The sequence below is a fragment of the Halichoeres trimaculatus genome, unplaced genomic scaffold (genome assembly GCF_033239565.1).
Source record: "Halichoeres trimaculatus isolate MK-OKI-2021-1 unplaced genomic scaffold, fHalTri1.1 fHalTri1_scaffold_6, whole genome shotgun sequence".
Lineage (NCBI taxonomy): Eukaryota > Metazoa > Chordata > Actinopteri > Labriformes > Labridae > Halichoeres > Halichoeres trimaculatus.
Window position 1 is genome coordinate 28,717,986 of NW_027437184.1, and position 22,795 is coordinate 28,740,780.

General features: G+C 40.1%; 1 protein-coding gene across 2 annotated transcripts in view; it reads left to right on the plus strand.

Moving 5' to 3' along the window:
• Nucleotides 1–2,508: 2,508 nt before the first annotated feature.
• The window catches only part of pcp4a (Purkinje cell protein 4a), a 59,177-nt gene continuing 38,890 nt past the window's right edge, over nucleotides 2,509–22,795 (plus strand). For both annotated transcript variants that reach the window (XM_074672658.1, XM_074672659.1), the window contains exon 1: nucleotides 2,509–2,667. In XM_074672658.1, the coding sequence (XP_074528759.1) occupies nucleotides 2,659–2,667 (9 nt within the window). In that variant the 5' untranslated portion in view covers nucleotides 2,509–2,658. The remainder of the gene's footprint in view (nucleotides 2,668–22,795) is intronic.

A 22,795-nucleotide genomic window follows, 5' to 3' on the forward strand; every position in this document is an offset into this window, starting at 1 on the left:
AAAAAACAAGTTTTTTGACATAGGATATGTCAAGGATATTCAAGCTCATGTAAAGTAGCTCAAACATGATGTACCTTTTAATTTTTAGGATTCAGATTACATTTTTAAACAAAAATGACCCTGTGATGACTCTTTGAAAAGAGACCAGCTTCCTTTGACAGAAGCCTTTGTCTCAGTTTAACAGACCTAGGAGTTGCTGATCTACAGGCGTCCCAAAAAGCAGCACACAAAAGCACAAGGAGCAGCATTCAACAATTTTAAAAACACAGCAGGGCAGAGCACGGGTAAGTGAATGAGTCCCTGATGTGCTGGCTCACACGGGCAGACAGGTGGCACAAAGTCTGTGAGTCTTTGGATCTCCTCTGCAGGGGCCGCTGAGCAGCTCACCTGATGGCGAGGTGGTGTGGGAGTACAGAGCGGCTGTGAAGAAAAGCAGACTTGAACCAACGGTGAAGCAGGTGATTCTTTTGATCCATGAGTGGGATGATAGCGGGGCTTAAATACTGGCTGTGGTAATGAGAACAGGTGAAAGGTGTTTGCTTGATTAGGGGGTGTGGTCTGGATGAAAAGGAGGGGAAACTCAAGACGGTGGAAAAGTACTGGGGTTGTGTGGATGAGAGGGTGAGACAGCTGTGACAGTTTTTTGTTGGTTGTTTTTTTGCAACAATTTTTCAGTTTTTAGATCCAAAGCTCTCAGTTTGCCAGTTTGCTCCACGCTGTAACAGCTTTTCCAAATGTTAGCCCTTGGTGTACTGGCAGTAGAGCTGAAACGATTCCTCGAATGATTCGAGGTACTCCATTACAAAAATTACTCGAGTAATTTTCTCCGCCTCAAGGAATCGTTTAATTTCAAGAAAGATGAAAGAGTGTTATTTCAAATAGAGCTGAGGCCATATTAAGAGAGTTTTCAGACCCCTCAAGCTACCTCTTATACAAAATAGCAACTAGCAACAAATCTAGCTTCTTTTCTGGAGTTTGGAGACTAATGGGTCATTCTACGAAACGGGTGCTATTTGGGTCCGCAACATCCGACGAAATGTACAAGGCACAAAAAAATGTGTCAAAGTGTGTTTACAGATTTTGGAGCCACCAAAGCAAGTGCTCTTATTGACATGCTGTATTATTCTATTTCTTAAAGAGAAAAAATTTCATTTGAAACATAACTGATCTGTAACTAAACAAAAATGTATTTTATCCAATTACTCGATTAATTGATGGGATTTTCAGTAGAATACTCAATTACTAAAATATTTGATAGCTGCAGCCCTAACTGGCAGTCTTCTTAATACACCAAGAGCTGATCACTTCTTGTTTAGCCCTGTTTCCATCAAGCAGTTGAGTTTGGATCAGTACAGTTTGGTACGGGTTGGATCGGTAATGCCCGATCTTGTTTGCATTCCCACAGCCAAACGTGGCCCCTCTTGGTAGGCGGCATGCAAGCCAGATAAGTAATAGCCTGACGCCATAGCAGTGTGACACAGTGTACCCAGCTAATAAATCTAAGAAGAAAAAAATAACATGGTAACAAATAAATTTGTCACAAAGCGCAACCAAGTTTTTATTCGGAGAAGGCTGTGTCCCGCCAGGAGGAATAAGCCTACAGTGTCGCACGGTTAGTGAGGATTCTTTTGACCAATCAATGGTCTGCAGTGTCGTAGCTCCACCTTCTGGGATCAGATCGTTTTGTAGGGTCCAAAAAAGTGGGACTGTTCATCTTGGTCATTTGGGAATCTGTCCTGGGATTCGTCAATGGAAATGCCACTGTGCCAACCAAACTGAGAGGAACCCAACTGAACTGCTTGGTACAAACAGAGCTAATGATAGTTCTGTAGTTTACACTGAATAATAATGGCTTGTTTTCCACTGTAAACTGACAAAAGTGACCAAAGCTACAGTGTTTAGCTTATATAATATAACCTGGTTGACAATTTGAAAGCAGCATGGCGATGCAGACACATCTATTAATAGAAATTTGGAACCTAATATTGGGGAATTATGACAACGAACTATAAAAAAAGACCACAATCTGATTAAGTTTAGGGTATAGACAACATAAACCCCCTATTTTATAGGACTGAATTAATGTTTTTATCAATGGAGTCTGGTTGGTTGAGTTGAGATGTACAGCCTTTTTCCAGTTTGAAAAGAAACATCAAGCTTTCTTCCTTCCTGGAATCAGATCTGTTGTTCTCAGAGACAAATTATTTAACAAGTTATATAAAATCCAGGCCCAGGCTTAAAAATGAACTGGAACAACACTTCAACGTGTTTCTATTTGATGTATCCAGATTGTGTTGATATCTTTTCACACTCATTTTAGATGAACGTCCTCCTTATTGAGGCCGGGCTGTATTTCATTAGTTTTCTCACATTTTCATCACCCCACTTTATCCCACCGACAACACAAACCCAAAACAAGCCCGAGCCGTGTCGGATTGTGGAGAATATGAAGGCTGGTCTTTGGCGTAGAGCTGAGCACGAGGCGCCTCGTGCCGATTGGTTTCATGAAGATGATGTGAAGAGAGAGCGGGGCAGCTCGCGCTATAAAAGCAGCGTGTGTGCGCGCGAGCGGCTCACAGAGCGAGAGGGGACTGTACCAGCTGAGCAGCACTTCATCCACCTGAGCAGGAGCCTCACAGGGACGCACAGCGCGCAGCCATGAGCGAGGTAAGGGCTTCATCTGCCCAGCACTACACTTCCCTTTTTATTCCCAAGGCAACCAATTACTGCTGCGAGCGCTGGATGCTGCAGCTCCTCTGTGAAGTTAACTGAGCTGCAACAAAGGCTGGAGATATTTTCAGCGCTCGTAAACGTCGAGCTTCGACGAAGAATACGAACTTTTAGCAGCTTCACCTTAAGCTTTTAATGCATGAAATGAATCCTGTGGAAAGCTGTGTGCAAAAGACTTATCCTTCCTGAAATCATAATCAAACCTGTCAACCACTAACAGCATAGAAGTCAGTGATGCTTTGTGTTTCTGATATCTGTGCTGATGACTGATGTGCAGCTGTAGGCACACATTACAGAACACACTTCAAAAGACTGCTATGTGTGTTTTTGAGATGGTGAAGTGACAAACTGCAACTTCAGACGACTGCCAGGATGTGCGACAGTCTGTGGGATCATTGAGCGCATCTTTTCACGGTTGTAGTGATGGGGGTTCTGGATGCTTTCAGTGATCAGGTCGTTTGGTCCGGCTCAGATTTAAGAAGCAGCTCTTTTGGACTCATCTTTGAGCAAATTTATCATAGTGGCCTTCAAATTTGTTATCTTTGCAAATAAATCACATAAAGTATTCGCCATGATGTTAAAAAAAAAAAAAAAGATAATTAACAGAATTATGGGCTTATGTTCTGCAATATGTTTGGCAAAAATCCCAAAATACTGTCAGGTACATATATAGCATTTTAACGTTTGACCAAAATTAGACATTATTTTGGGTTGAATTTATCTTGAAATAAGAAAAGCTTCCATTTTTAAAATAAATAATTAAATAAATAATCTGCTATATATCTTGTCAGTCATTTCAAGAAGATCTGGCTCATGTATCCGACTCGTTTCCCTGATTCGAATAAAAAAAATAAAAATAAAAAAAAACATCTTTCCTATTTTTTCTCAGTAAAGCTTACTCCAGCGAAAAAGAAGAGGCAGCACTGACCTACACACTTTGTCCACACGTCATTTCATGAAGCAGAGACATTAAAACTCACATGTGGGCTGCAGAGAGGGGCTGATAAAGTCAGAGCAGAGAGGGAGAAGCGGAGACCCCTCTGAGAGACGTGTCTCTGGCACCCAGCACATCCTCCAGCCGCTGAATTATTCAACACCTGCTGCTAACCCCGAGAAATAAAACATTCTCACAGAGTGCAGGGGGAGCCCTGATGCCTGGAGTCAGACCGCATCACGAGTCTGTTCAGCCTGAGGAGCTGCTCTGACTTACAGCAGATTATATAGAGTGAGACCGCTTTAATCTGAGTGCTGCAGGACATGTGGAGCTGTGGATGGTGTCCACTTCTGGTAGCTACATGCTCCCTCCAGTTTCCCTCCTATCTGCCGGTTTCTTTACATAGCTGCAGGATACTTTTTTTTTTGACGTAAAAACTTGCACACACACAATGAAAAACACATTTTCCCTTGTCTACACATCAATACTGAAGTCAGCCTCCAGGATAATAAATGTTGAAATATCCAGCAGCGAGAAAATCCCTGAAATGTTTCTGTCGCCCACCTACTGGGAAAACATGGCTCCAAAAAATCAATTTGAATTCGCTCCCGTGGTGTTTTAATGTCAGGAATGGTTTGCATACACACACACACACACACACACACACACACACACACACACACACACACACACACACACACACACACACACTCACTCCTGCTTCTCAAGCATCTATTTCCTCTGACACTTCCTCCGATTGTGGTTTTTCTTCAGTTTTGCAGAGTCGAGATGTCAAAAATCAGAGCAAGATAAACCAACTGCACCACAGTTAAAAAAAAAACCAACATAAATTTCTACATTTTCTCTTCCCAGAATGAGACAAACCAAGTAAACAGTGGCTTATTTTTGCTTTTAAACTACTTCAGCTTAAACTGCCTGAGAAGATTCAGGTTCAAACGACCATTCAGACATGCAAATGCAGCTGCAGCTTTAACACTGCACAAGGTTATGGAATTTGAAGAAAGCAGACTCAGTGTTCAAATTAAAATTTACATGACTCATATTATGGAGTAGTGTTTTCGCTGCAGCCCTTCATATTGTTGTTGAAAAAAAGATTTTAGGAATCAATTTCATGTGAAAAGGCTTAACTATACATACAAGTACAACATTTTAAAGAGGGGGGTGTTTTGCTTTACAATATTTAAACATGAAAATTAAATAAGAATTCTGGATGTTCATACTTAACGTGAGCAGATAGTCAAACAGCTACGTAAGTGTTTGTTGAAGAAATCCCTCTCTGTCTGTAAACTGACCAAAATGCTCCGGTTTAAATAGATCTTCACAAGACTTGCTGAAATGAAGAGGTCATCCTAATTGGTTCATGACACACAGAAAAGGTGGGCCTCAATTACAGAGCCTTCCACAGGGCTGGCCAATCAGATGGAAGGGGGTTTGTGTGGTGGGGAGGCCTTAAAGAGACAGCAGCTAAACCGAAGTTTTTCAGACAGAGGAGGAAATAAAGGTTTTCTAAAACATCAGGATTATAAATAAAACACAGGAAAACTAGAGGGACAGTTTAACCCCTAACAGAATAATACCCCCTCTTTCAAGGCTCTAGTGTTAGCTCTGTTTGGTTTCTTGGTGTCAGAAAAAGCAAAATTTATTACATTTATTAATATTTTGAGTCTTTATTTTTCCTACAAACCTCTTCACACTGCATGTACTGCAACCCCCTTCCTAGACGACAATCAGTCAGCCAATCAGCACACAGAGCCCTTTCATTATAGCTTCCCCCGCCCACTCAGATCACTGCATGAAAAATGAGGTATTTTGAAAATAAACTTGGGCCCTTGTTTTGAAGACAACTAAGACAAAACAAAACAAAAACAAAAACAAAACAACAAAAAAAACATTTTGTGGCACCTTTAGAGAACAAAAACACCAACAACTAACTTTTGTATTCTCTGTGTTTGTGTGCAGGTGAAAATAATTATTTTTTAGCAGCCCTAAGCGGCCACATTCTTAAATAAAAAGAAAATAATTTCCACTGAGTTGCTGCAGTGCATGCTTCAGGATGTAAATAATGTCTTAATCAGCGTGTAAACTGCTCTGAACATCCGCAGCAGCTTCAGTCCTCATGAATCTTTTACCGCAGACTTGTGATGTCTTCTTTTTTTTACGCTGTCTCACACACACACACGCGTGCGCCCAAAACGCATGACATACAACACGATACACATGATCATGTTGTCATCTTCTTGCATAAAGAGGGAGAAGTTGGAGTCTCATAAATAAGACAGGACGCACAGAGGGAAAACTCGGGATATTCAGTCGCTCCTTGTCATGGCAGTGATGCATTCGTACTCCTATAATGGGCCAAGGCCAAGACAAGAGTACAACGCTCTGAATGAATAATTCAACAGAAATCAATGGCAGCAGCCTCCATCTACCTCCACCCTGCACCAATCGGCCTCAGCTCACTCTCACACAAAGTTTTAATGGGGTGCTCATCAGGATAATTGGCACTCTCACAGAAAGCAGAGGGGATTTAAATTTCTATTGTATCACCGTGAGGTAACCTGTCGGGTCTGGACCACAGTCTGAACTCAAAATCCTGAAATCTTGTTTAATTTCAGCTCACTTTCTGCTTTTAAAGCCTGCGGGATCATTAAACTTCCTCCAGAATAAAACAGATGTTATATTTCTGTCTGCAGACGCATTGAACTTTAAAAAAACAGAGTCAAGTGTCACTGGTAGAGGAGTGAAACCATAAAAAACAATCCACAGCAACCAGGCTGCTCCCATCCGACCTGTGCTGGTCCAATTGATGAAATATTCAACATCAGACACATTAGTGAAACATTACCGCTGCCTGAATTTGTAGTCTTCTAAAAATCAATTTTATTGTCCAATTAATAGCTCTTCTGCGGCAGGATTAATGAATAAGAAATAAGAATAAAGAATGAAGCCATAATCCAGCCTCTGCAGCTGATTCATCTGTGCACATAAACATCAGGCGCTCTGAGGTTCCTGTGGTGAAAGTAGCTTTAATGTGTGGTCTGTCGCCATAGTGATGAACATTTCTGCACTCAAAGGCTGCACCGTCAAGCACATCATGACAACATGGAGGCTGAAATTAACTATGTTTCTGAGCTGTGAGCTCTGCTTCCTGCAGACTGTTTTTAGTTGTGTCACATCATTTATTTATGAGGAGACTTTACAAAACCAGGCATGGTTTTACTTCACACAGACTGCGGTTCTTGTTCACTAGATCAAAATCTAAACATAAGGATTATGTACACTCTTTTGAAAAACACTTACATGGGTTTGTTTATCTCAAAATCTCCGACTCAGTGTCACGTTGAGAAATGCAGTCACGCATAATAACTCCAAACCAAACACCAGGAAACCCCAAATTGCTTTCATTTTCATACGATTTGAATTTTTATGTGTGAGATTTAGTTTCCATGGTCTGTCAAGTGTCAGATTATTCTAAAATCCTCACACTGCAACCCTAACAGTTGATTCAAACTGTTCAATAATGTCATTTTGAATTGTTTGCTTGACTTGCAGACATGAAATGAATGTTTCAAAAAGCCTGCATTTGCAAGAAATAAATTCACTCTTACCATAGAGAAGGGGTATTGTGCTCTTCTGATGAGGTTATAGTCTCCTTCTGGTGCCTTCACCAAGTGGCTCTGACTGATTTACAGCTCAGAAAAATCCATTTTTTCTCACACTGGTGTTCAGGGGCCATTTACAAGACAACGGTTCTAGGATGAAATCCAAGAGTATTGTTGCAATTAAACAACAATACCAGCGTTGTAGCTAGGGATGGGAATTAAGTATCTAATGAACAAATACTCAAGTACTCGCAGGATTTTTTTTTCATTTTTTTATTTTGACAGTAAACTAAAATAGGGTCTGTTGGTCACGGACCTCCTGGACCATAATTAACCCCTTGATGTCTGTTGTCTCAAATTTGTGACATACCCCGCCAGGTCTTAATGCAGCTGAGATGACCTTTGTATCTCATTATTACCTATTGATTCATATTCTACACAAACCAAGGATCGTATCAAACACACCATGTCCCAATATATTGGTCAGAGGGTGAACTTATTGTATCAATACACATCATATAAATTACATTTAACATACAACAATCTCCCCTCAATTTAGCATCTGTAAGATTGAAAAAAAAAACCCCACAAAAACAATATTTTGATATAATCATGAACTAATTCGGGCAGTAAGGGGTTAAAGTCTTTACACACATCTTTTCCACTCTCACTGACGTTCTTCTCAGTGGGGCTAGCAATTGACGTGATGCGAGACTGCCTTGTGCTTTGGATAAGCATCAAACTAGTTACTCTATGGCACGCAAGTTTAACGCCACATATCTTGCTCTGCACATTAGCTTCATCATTTTTGTTGAAGTACTTCCAGACATCACTCGACTGACATGTCACGGGTTTAGCAGATGGTTCTGCATTTGTTACGCTTTTGCTTTTGGTGTGATAGTATGTTCCTAGAGAGTTGCTGTAGCTGCGGTAAAAACATTTTGTGTTTTTTTACTGAAATCTGGCTTGGTATGCTGAAGCTGTGGCTGAAAAAGTCATAAGTTTGTTTTCTGTTAATCATTTTCCTACTCTGTGTCCTCTGTTAGGCAAAGACAAAAAGCTGGGTCACACATGTAGCGCTGTATTTGTTCAAGTTCTGTTGACAAAACCAGCACTTGCACTGGGGTGCAAAAAATTGTTTTAATTAGAGTAATGAAGTCAATGGCGAGTACTTGTTCAATTGTAGCCATCCCTAGTTTAGGCTAAACTCAAACAGGAGCTTTTAAAAATGGCCTTAAGAGTGAAATTTCCCTGGAATGCTGCAACCATTGTTGCCATGTGAACAACCAGCAAGAGTTTTCAGTGAAAAATGCTGACGTCAAAGCTTCACTTTGCACATTACCATTACCATTACACGTTCATAGCAACTGCCATGTGTGAACTGGACAACAACAGTGACAAAGGCGGAAGGGATAGTGGAGTGTGTCTCTGCAGTTATATCGCCAACTAGAGGCCTAGATGCACACTACAGCATTTTAAGCCCCTGAGCAGATTTTTTTTTGCTCTGTGTGAAACGTGTAAAAAAAAAACCTATTTCAACCTTTGTCTAAAATTCTGTCTTAGGCCCTGTCTATTTAAGGGTTACTCCTTTTTCCTCTGATTGGCCTGCTCTCTGAAGGCCTGGTGGGGGCAGAGCTATGTGCAGACCTTTTTGTTTGTGGCCCACGAGCCAAAATATCTCAAAACTAAAATGATACTGGAAACTGGGAGCTCTGTACATGTTTGAAAAACAGCAGATCTTATCAGAACTTTCTCCATTGTTCTGATGATTAATCTCTCTTTTAAGATAACAAGGTCTTTTTTTTTAAACTAAAGTGATTGCAAGTCCAGGGAAGTCACTTTGTGAAGCACCATTGAAACAATGAGCTACTAGAAAGCTGTACTGAGTTGAGGAACAAAAATAGTAACAGTAATAGCTTTAAAAGACAAGGAATAGTTAAAAAAAAAAAAAAAAAAAAACACTGAATATTTTGAGATGAAGAATGAAACGTGACATTAGGCGATGAGCTTCTGTAGAATAAGAATAAAAAATGTGTTTTCAGGCATTAACAGACTTTGAGATACCAGAATATCACAGGAATCTACACGCTGTAATAAATCTGTTGATGTTAAATCTGTGTGAATCTCACTGGGAAACGCATCAAACTGCACTCCAAAGAGGACTGGTAGCTGTCACCCATCTTTCTCTCTCTGTCTTTTCTTTGTGATGCCCTGATTGCTTTCTTGAGGGAGACATGCCGCCACAGCATCACTCACTTCAATTTCTAAACATCAGTCGGATCAATTCTGGGACTCGCGCTGGGTGGACTGAACCACTTGTGTTTAGTAGGGATGAGAGGGTCCCAAAGAAAGACAGCACTTTTTTCAGCTGAGGAGTTGAAACTCTTTAATTTGTGATTTGTCGTACAACAGCTGAGACAGCGGACTGTATAGTATTTTTCATCTTAGACTCGTAAAGGGCCTCTTCCTCTATCAGGACCCTGGATCCCACCTTCCTCACTCAGATGCTCATGATAGCCTGAGATGATTGCTGGAACAGTGGAGCTGTCTGACACTGACAGATGGACAGGTGCTCGGCAGCAGAATGTAATGCTGGAAATGTGAGAACATTTAAGAAATCCTGCTGCAGAAAACATTCAGCATCTGAAAACTGAGCATAGGTTAGCCTGAAGAAACAGCAGTTAAATGAATCCAGACTGAGCAGGAGGTGGAGGAATAAGACAAGCTGTGACCTCTGGTTGATGTCATCAACTCAGATATGACAGTTTTTGATGTTGCCATGCCACAGTGAGTCTCTTAGAAGTAACACAATGTAAAGATTTGCCTTAATTTAAGTTTTAAAACAGTTAAATTCAAAGCCTTATTCAAAATATGTTGTTGTTGTTTGCTTTTAATGAAGCAAACAACAGATTGAAGCCAGTCTGGTGAGAATATTTAATGCTAACTCAGCATCATTAGCTGCTGCTCCTGTGCTGTTTGGCTCACACGAGGATCTGGAGACTTACTCCTCCTCTGCCTCAGGTTGTTCAACAAAACTTTAATTAGATGGCATACAGCAGGGAAGCTCCAGCCAAGAACTGTCACTTCCACTTTTCAGATTTTCTGGAAAAGATAATGATTTCTTCTGAACCCCGGGACCAGCTGCTGATGCACTGATACAGCATCCTGCTGGCTTAGCAGGACACGGTGCTAACAGTAGAATCAGCTGGTTGTTTTTTCCTGCTGTGTGTTTTTTTCTGTCTCCTTTTTCAGTTTGAATTTCTAATGTCCTAATGAAGTAGGCACATCGATTTAAGGGTTTGAGAGGCTGTCATAACATTGAAGCAACAGGAAGAAGATGGTTGCACAGAGGCAGAGAAAAGATGGTCTGAAAACTAAAATAAGGCTGTTTAAAACCACCCGACACACTTGTGACTCATGGATCCAAATATACATAGATACGTCTCAGTAATTTAGAATAAGGTTAGAGTAGTTAATTTATTTTAGAAGCTGAAATTAAAAAGTGAAACTCATGTGTCACATAGTCAGTACACACACAGAGAAATAGTTGAGCATTAATTTCTTTTAACTGTAACATTTATGGCTTACAGGTATTAAATCCCACATTTAGTATTTCATATAATTATAAATTACATCCGTTGACAAGTTTAAATGAGATGCTGGTTGATTTTCCAGCAGGGGTCTGTTTCACAAAGCGGGTTTGGTTGAAACTCAGAGTCTGTTAACCCTGAGATAAGGGAAACTCTGGGTTTTTCTGGTTCAGAAAGGGAGGCGTAAAAGGGAAGGAGGGGTAACTCAAGCCTGTTTCATGAAGAGATGTAGTTTCACCACAGAGTCCGCTGCTCTGGAAACTGATTCTGTGAATCTAACCTGGTCAAGGGCAGTTTTTTCTCAGTGGACCTTGAGTTTCTCTCTGTCTCCGCCCTCTTTCAGAGCCACACACACCATTTGAGTTCCTCATTGATTCAGTCAGCCGACAAGTTTAAGCGTAACCCAGTTCTACCATCTGTCATTAAAAAAAAAAAAAAGAACATGAAAAAAATCTGAGCAGGTATACTAGAAGTCCATCAGGCACAGGAGGTGGTAACCAACTTTTTTCACTTACATGGCATCCCCGTGGGATTGCACCTAAATCAAATGAATAGGCTACCATTCAAGCCGTTTATCCATGTAATATTATGGACTACATTTAAACTGACGCTTTTACCCAAGCAGTAACGTTCACCCAACAAACTTTTCAGAAGTAATATTCTGTAATATTCTATTTTTATCAGCTACTGAATTTTGCCTGAGATATTTCACTGCATGTGTACTGAATCTATATAATGTATACATCTAACTTTTTGAATTTAATTACCAAACTCAATTAACATTTCTGCCATACTCTAATTTATCGAGATACACCTGCATGTCTGAAAATAGAGGTTACCCAATGCCAGCTGTCCAACAATGTTTGGCTTTTTGGTGAGCCTTTTGGAAATCTGTTGTAGCCACTGATAAGTGGTAAACACTCTCAGTTGAGATGCTTCCATGGGATCCATATTTTGCAGTCCAATGAACAGCTTGAGAAGCAGCTATAGACCTGTCAAGGGGTTCAGTTCAGTTCGTCTACAGCAGTACGCAGTACAGCACTTATTTTGTGGTGATTCCACTGACTAATCTCAGGAAAGATCCCCAAATAACAGAGACAAGCTGTCACACTTTTTGGGACCCTTCCATTGGGTTGCCAGACTAAACCGATCTGATCCCTGAAGTTGGAGCTACAACACTGCAGACCATTGATTGGTCAAAAGAATCATCACAGCAACAGCGGCTATATTTCTCGTCGCATAACACAGCCTTCTATAAAACAAAACTTGATTGCACTTTGTATCAAAGAGCCACATGCCAATCATAAAGAGGACGAAATGCCAGATGTCTTCCATCATTGCTCTTTGTTTACTATGTTGCATTTTTCTTCTTTGTTGGATTTATTAGCCACATACATTGTGTGGGGTTGCTATGGCGTCACTATTACATAATGGACGTGGCTATCAGCATCCTGCTTACACGCCACCTACCACTTGGGGGCACGGTTGACTGTGGAAACACAAAAAGGCACAAACTTTACCGATCCAACCTGTACCAAACTGTACTGATCCAAATCAGACTGCTTGGTGGAAACGGGGCTATGGTGTTTACTCTACAATGTAGTAAATCACCATTACTTCCTTCATTACATCCTCACCAGTAAACGGTCCATTGCCCTGATTCTGTTGAGTCTCAATTTCACTGTAAATAATAAATTACACAGAGGCTTCACTCTTGTTTTGTTTATCTGCCAGAGCCTGGGGAAAAAAAGATATCTATATGATTTACTTATAATTAATGGATTGTGAGTTTGCTGCCAAACCTCAATCATGATGCAGATCTGTGGTAGTAAAAAGTCAAGCTTTGTCAGGTCTGTCCTCAAAAGGAGGAAAAAAAACCGCATTAACGTGTTTGTTATTTGAACATCCTCAGCCTCCAGCCCTGACATGCCAACACATCTTTATTGTACGCTGACTTATAGGCATGAACATCCACCGCCTGAACAGACAAAGGAAGTAGGTCAAAGTTAAAGCAAGAAGTTGGTGTCTGATGTTGGGACTATGATCTCTACAAACGATGGTTGCTGATATCTGACAGCTGATGTTGCTCTGCCACCAATTAACTCAGTGAGATTTGATGCTGTGATGGACGATCATTGGTATAGACAGAGGCTGAAACTACAAAAATAAGACTCCAGTTGGGAATAATTTCCCCTGACGTAGGTAAAACTTTTTGTTCCATTAGCACAACAGACAGTGTATTTGGTGTCAGACTCTGAAAGCTTTTAGTGCAGAAACACTCTGTACACAAGGGGAAATGTGGTGTTCTGGTAACATCTCTCCAGCTCTGTAGCAGATTCATCGATGCACCTAAGAGCTGCCTGTAGAGTTTGTTGGGTTCAACCAGTTTCTGGGATGTATAGCACATTAATAACTGTGTTGCAATTACTCAATCATCTGTTTACAATCAGACTGGATGTAATTATTGAAAGGTTGCCATATGCAGCATAAAGCGGATGTCCTGTCTTCCTGACAAACTGTCCTTCAATCAATGCGTCAACACAGCCGTGGTCTCCTGCTGTGTTCATCCCATTCTTTAATTACACTGAGAGTGGTTAGCGTGGTGGCGACTTGGCAAAGCCATTTGTTTCATCATCCAAAGTGGACCGGAGCCCTTTTTATCAAATTAATGAGATAAGAGTGCTAAAAGTTGCTGATCGATGTAAAAGGACAGAAAGCTGAGATGGAGAAAAGTGGTCGAGGATGGATTTTCCTTAAAAGTCTCTTTTGCTGACTTCAGACTGATCGAGTGATTGAGACCCGACCAAAGTGGTGATAAGACATGAAACTGCAGCTCCGTAAGAAAACGTCCTCTCACTGAAACATAAACACAATTTAATCTGAGATTTGCTGTTATTTGTACTAAGGCATGTTGTTTGACCCTAATCCCGCTTTAAACAATGAACAGATTAAGCTGAAATAGTCTGTAATCCATCTAAACTGTCAGCAGCCTCCGCTGGTGCCTTCATTCCCTGACACTCGCCCTCTGGGATAATCCCAGCTTCTGTTGGGTGTTTTGCTGCAAAAACATCAGGCAGTGAGGAGCGGGATGTAAACGGTCAACACAAGAGAAAATACAGCAGATTACACTTAAACCGCCAAGACGGGATCATTGCTGTAGTAGCATTATGAGCTTTGCATTGAACCTCAACCCGAGGCTCGTAAAATGTCACACATCATTTGTCTTCAATATGGCAGAGGGAGAGCCGCTGCACTTCTTTTCCGCCTGATGCACTAATACTCGGGGGACAGCCAATGTATTCACTGCGGGAGCTTAACCCCTGGCTGTTTATTTGTCAAATATTCTCATCAGAATATTTTATTAACCCCAACTTTAGTCAAATTTACCTGACAAGTCCCTAAATAAATCTTATTTCAAGATATTACAACCCCAAAATAATGCCTGAGTTGTTTGTAATCAGTAAATACATCTGCCGACAAGCAGCGATTCAAGTTGCCAAATGTTTCTTGCAACCAGAAACTTGTCAAGAATTGTTTTTCTTGAGTCTGTCTTTGGTAAATGGGTTTTACATATGCAAGATAAACAGTTTATTGGCCAAAAAAGAGAATATTTTATTATTCCAGTTATCAGTTATTATCCAATAAAAGCCAATGATAAATGCTAACTAAGGCCCTGCTTAAATGACTACGTTTCACCCAAAAACACACACACAAAAAAAAAAAAAACAGAGAAAAAAATTGTTGCTGCCACAGAGCACAACATAGTAGTCCACAACAATACTGTTACACTGTTGTATCTGTAAAGCTGAGCAGGACGTCAGCATTTCCACAAAACACTCCAGCTTTCTGTTTCCACGGCAACGGTGGCTGCAGCGTTTCAGGAAAATTCCACTGATATTTAAACTTTCCATTTTACGCTTGCCGTTCCCATGTAAATGAGGGGCTGAAATGCAACAATACTTTTGCGTTCCATCCTAAAACCGACGTTGTGTAGACAACTACGGGAAGTCCTCCACTTACGAACGAGTTCTGTTCCTACAATATGTCGTAACCTGAAATTCTGCGTAAGTCTGAATTTTTTACCTTAACTACCCCCTAAATCTCTAAATAACTATCCAAATACATGTATTATACCGTTTCTAAACAAAAAAAGATGTGGATACCGAGAAAATTACAGAGTACAAGCACAGACAATCTACACTATGACGCAACTGGAGACAAAGTAGATGATGCTGATGACCATGTAGCACGTTAATATTTTTTTACTGTTTAACAGGACACCAACACTAACACTAACACACAAGTATCCAAAGAAATAGAGGAAATGTCGTTAGGTTTTCACACAAGAAGCTACGACTAGCATCAGTGCAAAAAAAAACAGTGAGTGCTACAGAGCCAGTGTCATATCCATCTGAGACCTTCAGAAAGTCTACCAGAGATGAGCCAAAGCTAAAGCAATCAATCAATCACAAAACCAATGAAGTAAAAGCACAAGATGATCCACCTTTTCTGATCTATGACCAAGGATTTCACCAGTTAGATGTGTTCTTGGAGCAGTATGTCCAGTCTGCTGTCAGTTATCATTCACTGACCTGTACGAAGGGTTTTCTATTCAAAAGCCACGGTCTACTCCAGTTCAATGACATTAGTATTCCATGGTAAATGGACATCTTACTGTAGTTACAAGAGTATGGATAAGAAGGCTCATCTTGGTTTTCTGTATAAGCTTAAGAAAGAAATGGATTGTGCATCAGCAATATTTACATATTTTATTGGCTCTTGAAATAGGATTGAAAGCTGGACTTGTTAGTGCTGCTTATGTTAAATGAATCAGATATCTTAATAAGAAATAGATTAAATAAATGGTATGATGGGAGTTTTTGCAGATTCAATCAGCAAAATTTAACAATGTCCCAGAGAACAAACAAGAAAACAGTGTGCATTGATTAAATCTTATGTTAATCCACAATGTGCCTGCCAAGTTGTCAGAACTCAGTACATCTCGTCTCATCCAGCTCTTTGTATCTCGACAGAAATAAAAATAAAACTGAAACATTCACATCAGAAGAAATCTACAAATAATCTCCGCTCTAATCTCAAGCAGGCACAGGCGACAAGATAAGAAAATAATGGCACATCATCCAATATGGAATATCATTAAGATTATCTGGTGAGCAACACATCACCTCATGTGATCTTCTGTAATCTCATGTGATCTCACTGGGGTGCAGATTTTAAAAAATAAAAAAGAAGAAGAACTGACTCATGTCTGATGCAGTAATGATTTCCAGAGGGGGAAAGCAGGACGCCTAACGAGTGACATTATGATTTGTGAGAGAAGGTTACAAGGGTTGTCTAGTTTTCAGCATGAACTCCAGGTAGATAAATAGTTAGCATTGGAAATAAAAGAAGCTGAACTTTGCTGTGAAACAGCTGCTATAGCTTCTCTCTTTACTCATCAAAGACTTTGTAGTCAAACTCAAAAATTACTGTGTGATTCTAAATTTTTACAAATGACACATTTGATGTTGAACTGCTGTTGAACCAAACGGGTCCAAACAACCCAGAAGGTTGTTGGAACTGGATTTCTGAAAGCCTAAACATCACCAGGAAGTCTGGACCAAACATCTGTACAAACCAAGAGCTCAGATTATTTTTTCTTGAATGGAGGATAATTTCGCCCTGAGCTTGGCTCTGGCCCTAACTGCAACGACGTATCAAATTGCAATTTCACCAAATACCATAAAGATCCTCCAGACTCTCAACAACAACAGACTTCCTTTAACAATTGATATACAACCACTGAGCTACAAAATTAAACATTTGCATTCATTTCACTTTTGTACTCGAAAAAAATAAATGACTCTCCTTATTTAATTTTAAGATAAAACTGAGTGGAAATAACAAATATAACAGCAATTTTAGGCCAGATTTTGGCCCAGTTGATCAGATAGCACATGGCCTGATTTGGAACTCGCTACAACTGATAATTTGTTAAAATAATCTACCAACAGTGTGTATGTGTCTTTACAACTGTCTAACTGCTGCTGACAGCATTGGAGACTCCCTGATCTGGAATCAAAAATAGTAAACATGTTTAATATTTTTGATTCTGGTCAAAATGCCACGGACTGACTACCTGAAATAACCAATGAGAGAAGCAGACTAGGAAGTCTCATTACCTGGATGGTACAGCTCAACATGTCAGCAAATGTAAACAAAACCTGCCTCATATACCCAGAGTCTCATTCTGTTTTTTGTTGCTTAGTGACAAAACCATTGGCGATTGCTCTAAGACTGCAAGGGAAGCTCAGCTTCCCCTAAAATGTCCCTAAAAAAAGTGGTGATATGTACCGCTGTGTGTACATTTCATTGACAAAATATGAGCTAGAATTCCTTCATCTTTAGTTCAGAATCAGCTACCTATCACCAACAGCCGCTTTTTGAAAGCACTCCCGGCACCATCTCTGTGAAGACGGCATTGTTCTTTCAAGCATTAAGATTAATTTATGCAGTGGCCTTGATTTTAGTGAGGTTAGTACACGGTCATAGCTATGGTCCTAATGATTGGCACAACAGTTTCTGTCGGTATTCTGGTTTTTGGCCTTGGATTCCTTATTTTCATTTTTTTTTTTTGTTTCCAGAAAAGAATTTTCATTTGCTGTGTAGCGGTCTGATTAAATCTTTGTGTGGATTATGAAATGAAAAAAATGTCAGAAATGGCCTTATGTATGGTGCAAGATTTAAGACTTCAGATTGGATAAGGATCTAAAAGTAGAATGAAAAAAAGACAATGGAAGTTGGAAGAAAAGGGCTGCTGCTAAGAAACCGGACTTCGCCAAATGCACAAGTCACCAGTAGAAAACAAATACCACCTTTCTGTACTTTCTCCTCAAAGAGCCTTTAAAACTGACTGCGCTTTGAGTTTGAGTTGGCAGTAGCAGCATGGAGTCTTCTTTGTACCTCGACGTCTTGATGGTTGTATGGATTTCTTTGGCTCCTGTGAGGATGTTGTTTGCTCTGAATGTCTCCACTTCCTGCAACTCTCTCGTCACTGTTAAAAGCAAATGAAACTCTGGCTTAAAAGCAGCGATTAAAGCTGTATTAGGTCAAATCGATGAGAAGGAATATTACGCTCTCTACTTGCTAATACCTGTCTCATCACGCTGTGGCCGCTGAAACTGACACAAATAACAGTCATGCTGGAGTGAGCCAGCTAATTAAAACAACGATCCAACAGAAACAGACTGGGAGAACAGGAGCTGATGAGAATGCCTCCTCATTATTCCTTGGAATCCATGCATTTTTTGCATTTTTTCTGCTTGTTGTCACTTTCCCAGCTCACCCGGCCCTCCATCTGTGAGAACGTAAAAGCAGAGAAGTTGCACATTTTATGGAGCTGCAGTACAGGCTGCAACGTGAGCTGGATACGATCCCTGTGGACGTCCTCGTTACATTATGGCTATGTTGTGCAGCAGAGCAGTAAAAAAGTTGCCTATACCCCTTCCTAATTGTGCCTCCAGAGTGTTTGTAATTGGTTTTTAAAAGACAGAATACTCTGTACGGTTGGATGTATGCTGCTGGGTGGCCCACACACTGCCTAATGCATGCTAATGTTCTTTGGGGACAGCATGCTGCTATGCCATTAGATGTAGCTGAATAACTCCAGCTGGAAGGCAAACTGTCCCTTCCTGATACTGTAATGATGCTGCTCGACATGTTGAGGTGAGTAAAAGAAGTTTCTGCTGGTTGTGTTAGTTTGTCACCAAACCTCTCACAGTTTTTACTGTAGGGCTCTCATTGGTCAACTTATTTAAAATGTACTTAAAGAGGGGGTATTAAGTTTTCTCATATTCAGAACATTGCATGACATTCATGTCACGTTGGACGGGTTGGGCTCAAACACCAAGGTCTGGCTCTGAAACTTCTAGGGTGCGTCCGTGAGGTCCCTTGGAGAGTCCCCAGTGGGTCTTCTCAAAACCTGGTTTCGGGTCCAACTTTCAGAAAAACACAGTTTTTAGCAGGCTATTTTTCGGGGGAAATTAGGCCTGTTTTTAGCCTTTCACCAAACTCCACAAAACGTAGCCCGAGGGCTCTGAAACTTCTAGAGTGCGATAGGCCCCCAGACAGGCAGGATGTTTTGGAGAGGAGGACTCTTAAAGAGACAGAACGGAAAAAGAAGAGTTTCAAATAAAAGCTGAAATAAAACTCAAGTGTGAGGACAAAATAGAGATTATTTTGAGCTGTAAATCATGTAAGTCCACTTTGGTGGTATCAGGGGGGTCGCATATACCCTAATGAAAATCACAATACCCCCTCTTTAATTTGACAGTTTGATTGATGTTCCTCCTGCAATATTGGCAGAGGCAGGGTTCATTGTTGATACTGCATATGATTACTTCGTAACAGACAGCCAAGTAACTGATAAATTTATGGTTAATTTCTTTTGGCTTAAAATTAAATACATAAAAGTTAAAAATCTGAACCAAAGGGCTCCATTTACACATATTTAATCACTTCAAACTTACAGATAATGAAACCTGGATTTTATTCATCATTTTTTGATCATTCTCAGTTAACATTTAAAAGATAGAAGAATTATTCAAACATTAACCTTGCGAAAGGGTGTTATCCAATATTCAGACCAATATGGTACTTAATATGTAGTGGTGCATTGATTGGGCTTATTTTATCCTTTGAATAGATTAAGATGAAGTGGCAGTTCAGATGCAAATTTATACAGTTTTAAGTGGACACTTAGACATTCTTTGAAAGTGCATTGGCATAATTTTTTTTTCGCCCACTCACTGATAGAGTGGGTTTTATGATGTGGCGCCTACAGACTGATCTGCAGACTAGAAGTTGATAGCATGAGATCATATTTATCACCTGAACTATTTTCTCCCAGAGTTCTTACATAGCGTTAGATTTTGTAAAACTTCATACATCGAAAGAAAAGCTTTGGCTTTCACCATAAACTGCAGTGTTTGTTTGGATAGCTAATGGGTATTTCAGAATTACACTGGGTTTTTCACTAACATACACACTCTTCTGTCAAACTCTTGGAAGTAAAGCACAGTAAGGGTTTCTCAACACTTCATGTTTCTTGAGTTGTTCACAGTATTTTGATTCGTCTGCTACATTGAGAATCATTATCTTAAGATTGATAATTTTTGCCTCAGCTGTTAAATAACTTTGTCTTCCTTTAAATGACTTTTCCTCCTTTTACATTTGGGTGCTCATGATGCTAGATCTGGGTTGGTGCTAGTGGTCGTTCAGAGTTGGTTCAACTTGAAAATCATCAAAGAACCAGCTTGCTTTTCCACATGCAAGGGTCGCAAAAGAGCACGAAAATACATCACTAATTATATTTTTTTATGCCTGGAGTACGTCAGGAAATGCAAATTGTTTTCAAATATCAACAAACATACTGATCTGATAAAGACTTTTTCTTTAATTCGTATGGAAAATCGAATCTTCTATATCTGATGTCTACATACCAACGTGTATGGTCAATACGATGATGTGAAGTGCATGAAATTTTAACCCAATTGTACCCCTCACATTTTGGCTTTTAGTTCAAAACAATTGTTTTGAGACAGACCTGAATGCTTTCAGGGTTTCAAGTTCCTTCTTTAAAAAAAAGGCAAGAAAGCACTTCTGCACTGATTTAAGAGGATGATCAAGTACTGGCTTCATCAAAGCTGTTAAAACTGGCTTAGAACGAAAGGGAAATGAGATGATCACCGTGTCTCTCCATCTCTAATCCCTGCAAGGACCATGATCCAAAAGCAGCTTATGGTATGCCATCACTGACACCTGCCAACCACTCATCAACACCTGCCAATCACTCTATGACACCTGCTAATGGCTCGGTGACACCTGACAATCACGGATTGACACTTGCCAGCTCATTGACATCAGACACTGCTCACTGCCACCTAGCTTTAGCTCAATCAGTACTTGCCAATTTCTTATTTACACCTGCCAGTTGCTTCTTGGCACATGCCAATAGCTCAGTGACACCTTACCAATTGCTTATTGACAACAGCCAATCACTTATTGACCGCTGACAATCACTCATTGGTACTTGCCAATTGCTTATCGGTGTCTGCTGGTCGCTCACTGACACCTGCCAAGTGCTCTTTGGCACGTGCCAACAGCTCAATGACACCTGACATTTCCTCATTGCCACCTGCCAATCACTTATTGGTACCTGCCAATTATCTACAGGTACATTGTAATGTACCAGATAGCAAATGCCAGGTGACAAAGAGCGATTGTCAGGTGTCAATACACTATCAGTGGCATACCATTGGCCACTTTTGGATCTTGGTGTCACTCCTCATCCCTTTGGTGCTATAGTTTTGAGCAAAAGCTGGCTTCAGTCAGGGGGGGAACACTCACCTCACAGAAAGTGCAGCCCACTAATGTTTAAGAATAAGGAGTAGGAAAAACTCTGAGTATAAAATTACTTTACATTTTCTTTTATGTCATGGCCCAAATTTGGGTGATTACTGTATTTATTTAAAGAGCAGGAACTAAGCGATTATTCTTCCGGTATTTCTGGACTCTCTGTGATGTTAATTTTTTTTTTACCTGTTTTCTTCCTCTAGAAAAAGTTAGATTAAGTCTCCCAATTAAACTTAACTCTGAGCTCTTACTCATTTTAAGCACCTCATACCTCAACACTAGAATAAGATGAATAGGATAAAATCAGCAGCTAGGGAAAAAGAAATCATAATTTGATGCCACACAGACATCCTCCATCATCTGCTTGGTGTTGAATTAGAGTTTATTTGGTTTTCTAGATAACTGGTGTGAAGGCTGATTACTATAGAAATGCCTGTTCACAGTGAACAGTTACTATGATCCACACAGAGAAAAGATTCAAACAGAAGCACTCTGAAAGCAGCTGAGCCCTCATTAGATCATGTTCATTATCTCATGTTGAGTGAATGATGGTGTGGTGGTCATTAGATCGATGATGGTCTGACGGTGACATGGTGCAGAGTTCTGACAGCTCTGATATACTGTGTTTGAGAAAAAAGAGACGCTGCGCACGGACAATTAACTGAACCATGCACACAGATTGTTCAATATAGAAATGAAGCCATTACATAAGAGGTGTTATTAGTGTTTAACAGCCTTACACCTCTGAAAAACCTCAGATAGCACAGGTGAAACAGATGCCTGATTCATATTTTCACTCAGTGGTATATTCGCAAGTGTTGGCATTGCTTTTACTTCACAAAGATGTCTGATCTCCCATCTCTTTGGATTATTTTGAGGCATTCAAGGAACAAAAAAATTGAACTACTTTCTTTTGGATTTTGTAAATGGAGCATATGTCACGGTGCTGTATGAGCAGTGTGTGTCTGTAGGGTCTCGTTGGTGAACCCTTTACAGAGGGAAGTTTCTCAGCAGCCTTCAGGCTGGTTATATAAATGTTTTGTAAAAGCATTTACGTCCTTCATCAGGATGAACTGCAAAATACTGAATAACCTCCCAGCTTCAGTTTTCCTCATACTGTCATAAAGTGCAAGGTTTCATCTGTCAAAGGCCTTGACTTCTAACCCAAACCCTGCAGAGCTGGATCAGTGTTCTCATCAGCTACATGAGGCAGCGATAGATAAGGGTTTGGGGGATAAGGGACACAAAAAATGGCCATGACTTCATTTGAAAAGATGGGTCAATGTGGAGAACTTGTCATGTCCAATGTAGACGTCCATTTTTCAACCAGATTTCACTTAAAATTAGTTTCAGTTATAAGATTTAACAAACATTAACACACATTTAGACAGTTTTTAAGTTGTGTTTGAAATATACAGTAACTTAAGTGAAAGCAACTGTGAGCAGAGCATCACATAGTGTGGTTACATGGACGTTAGAAAAAACCCCAATTGAGGAACAGATCA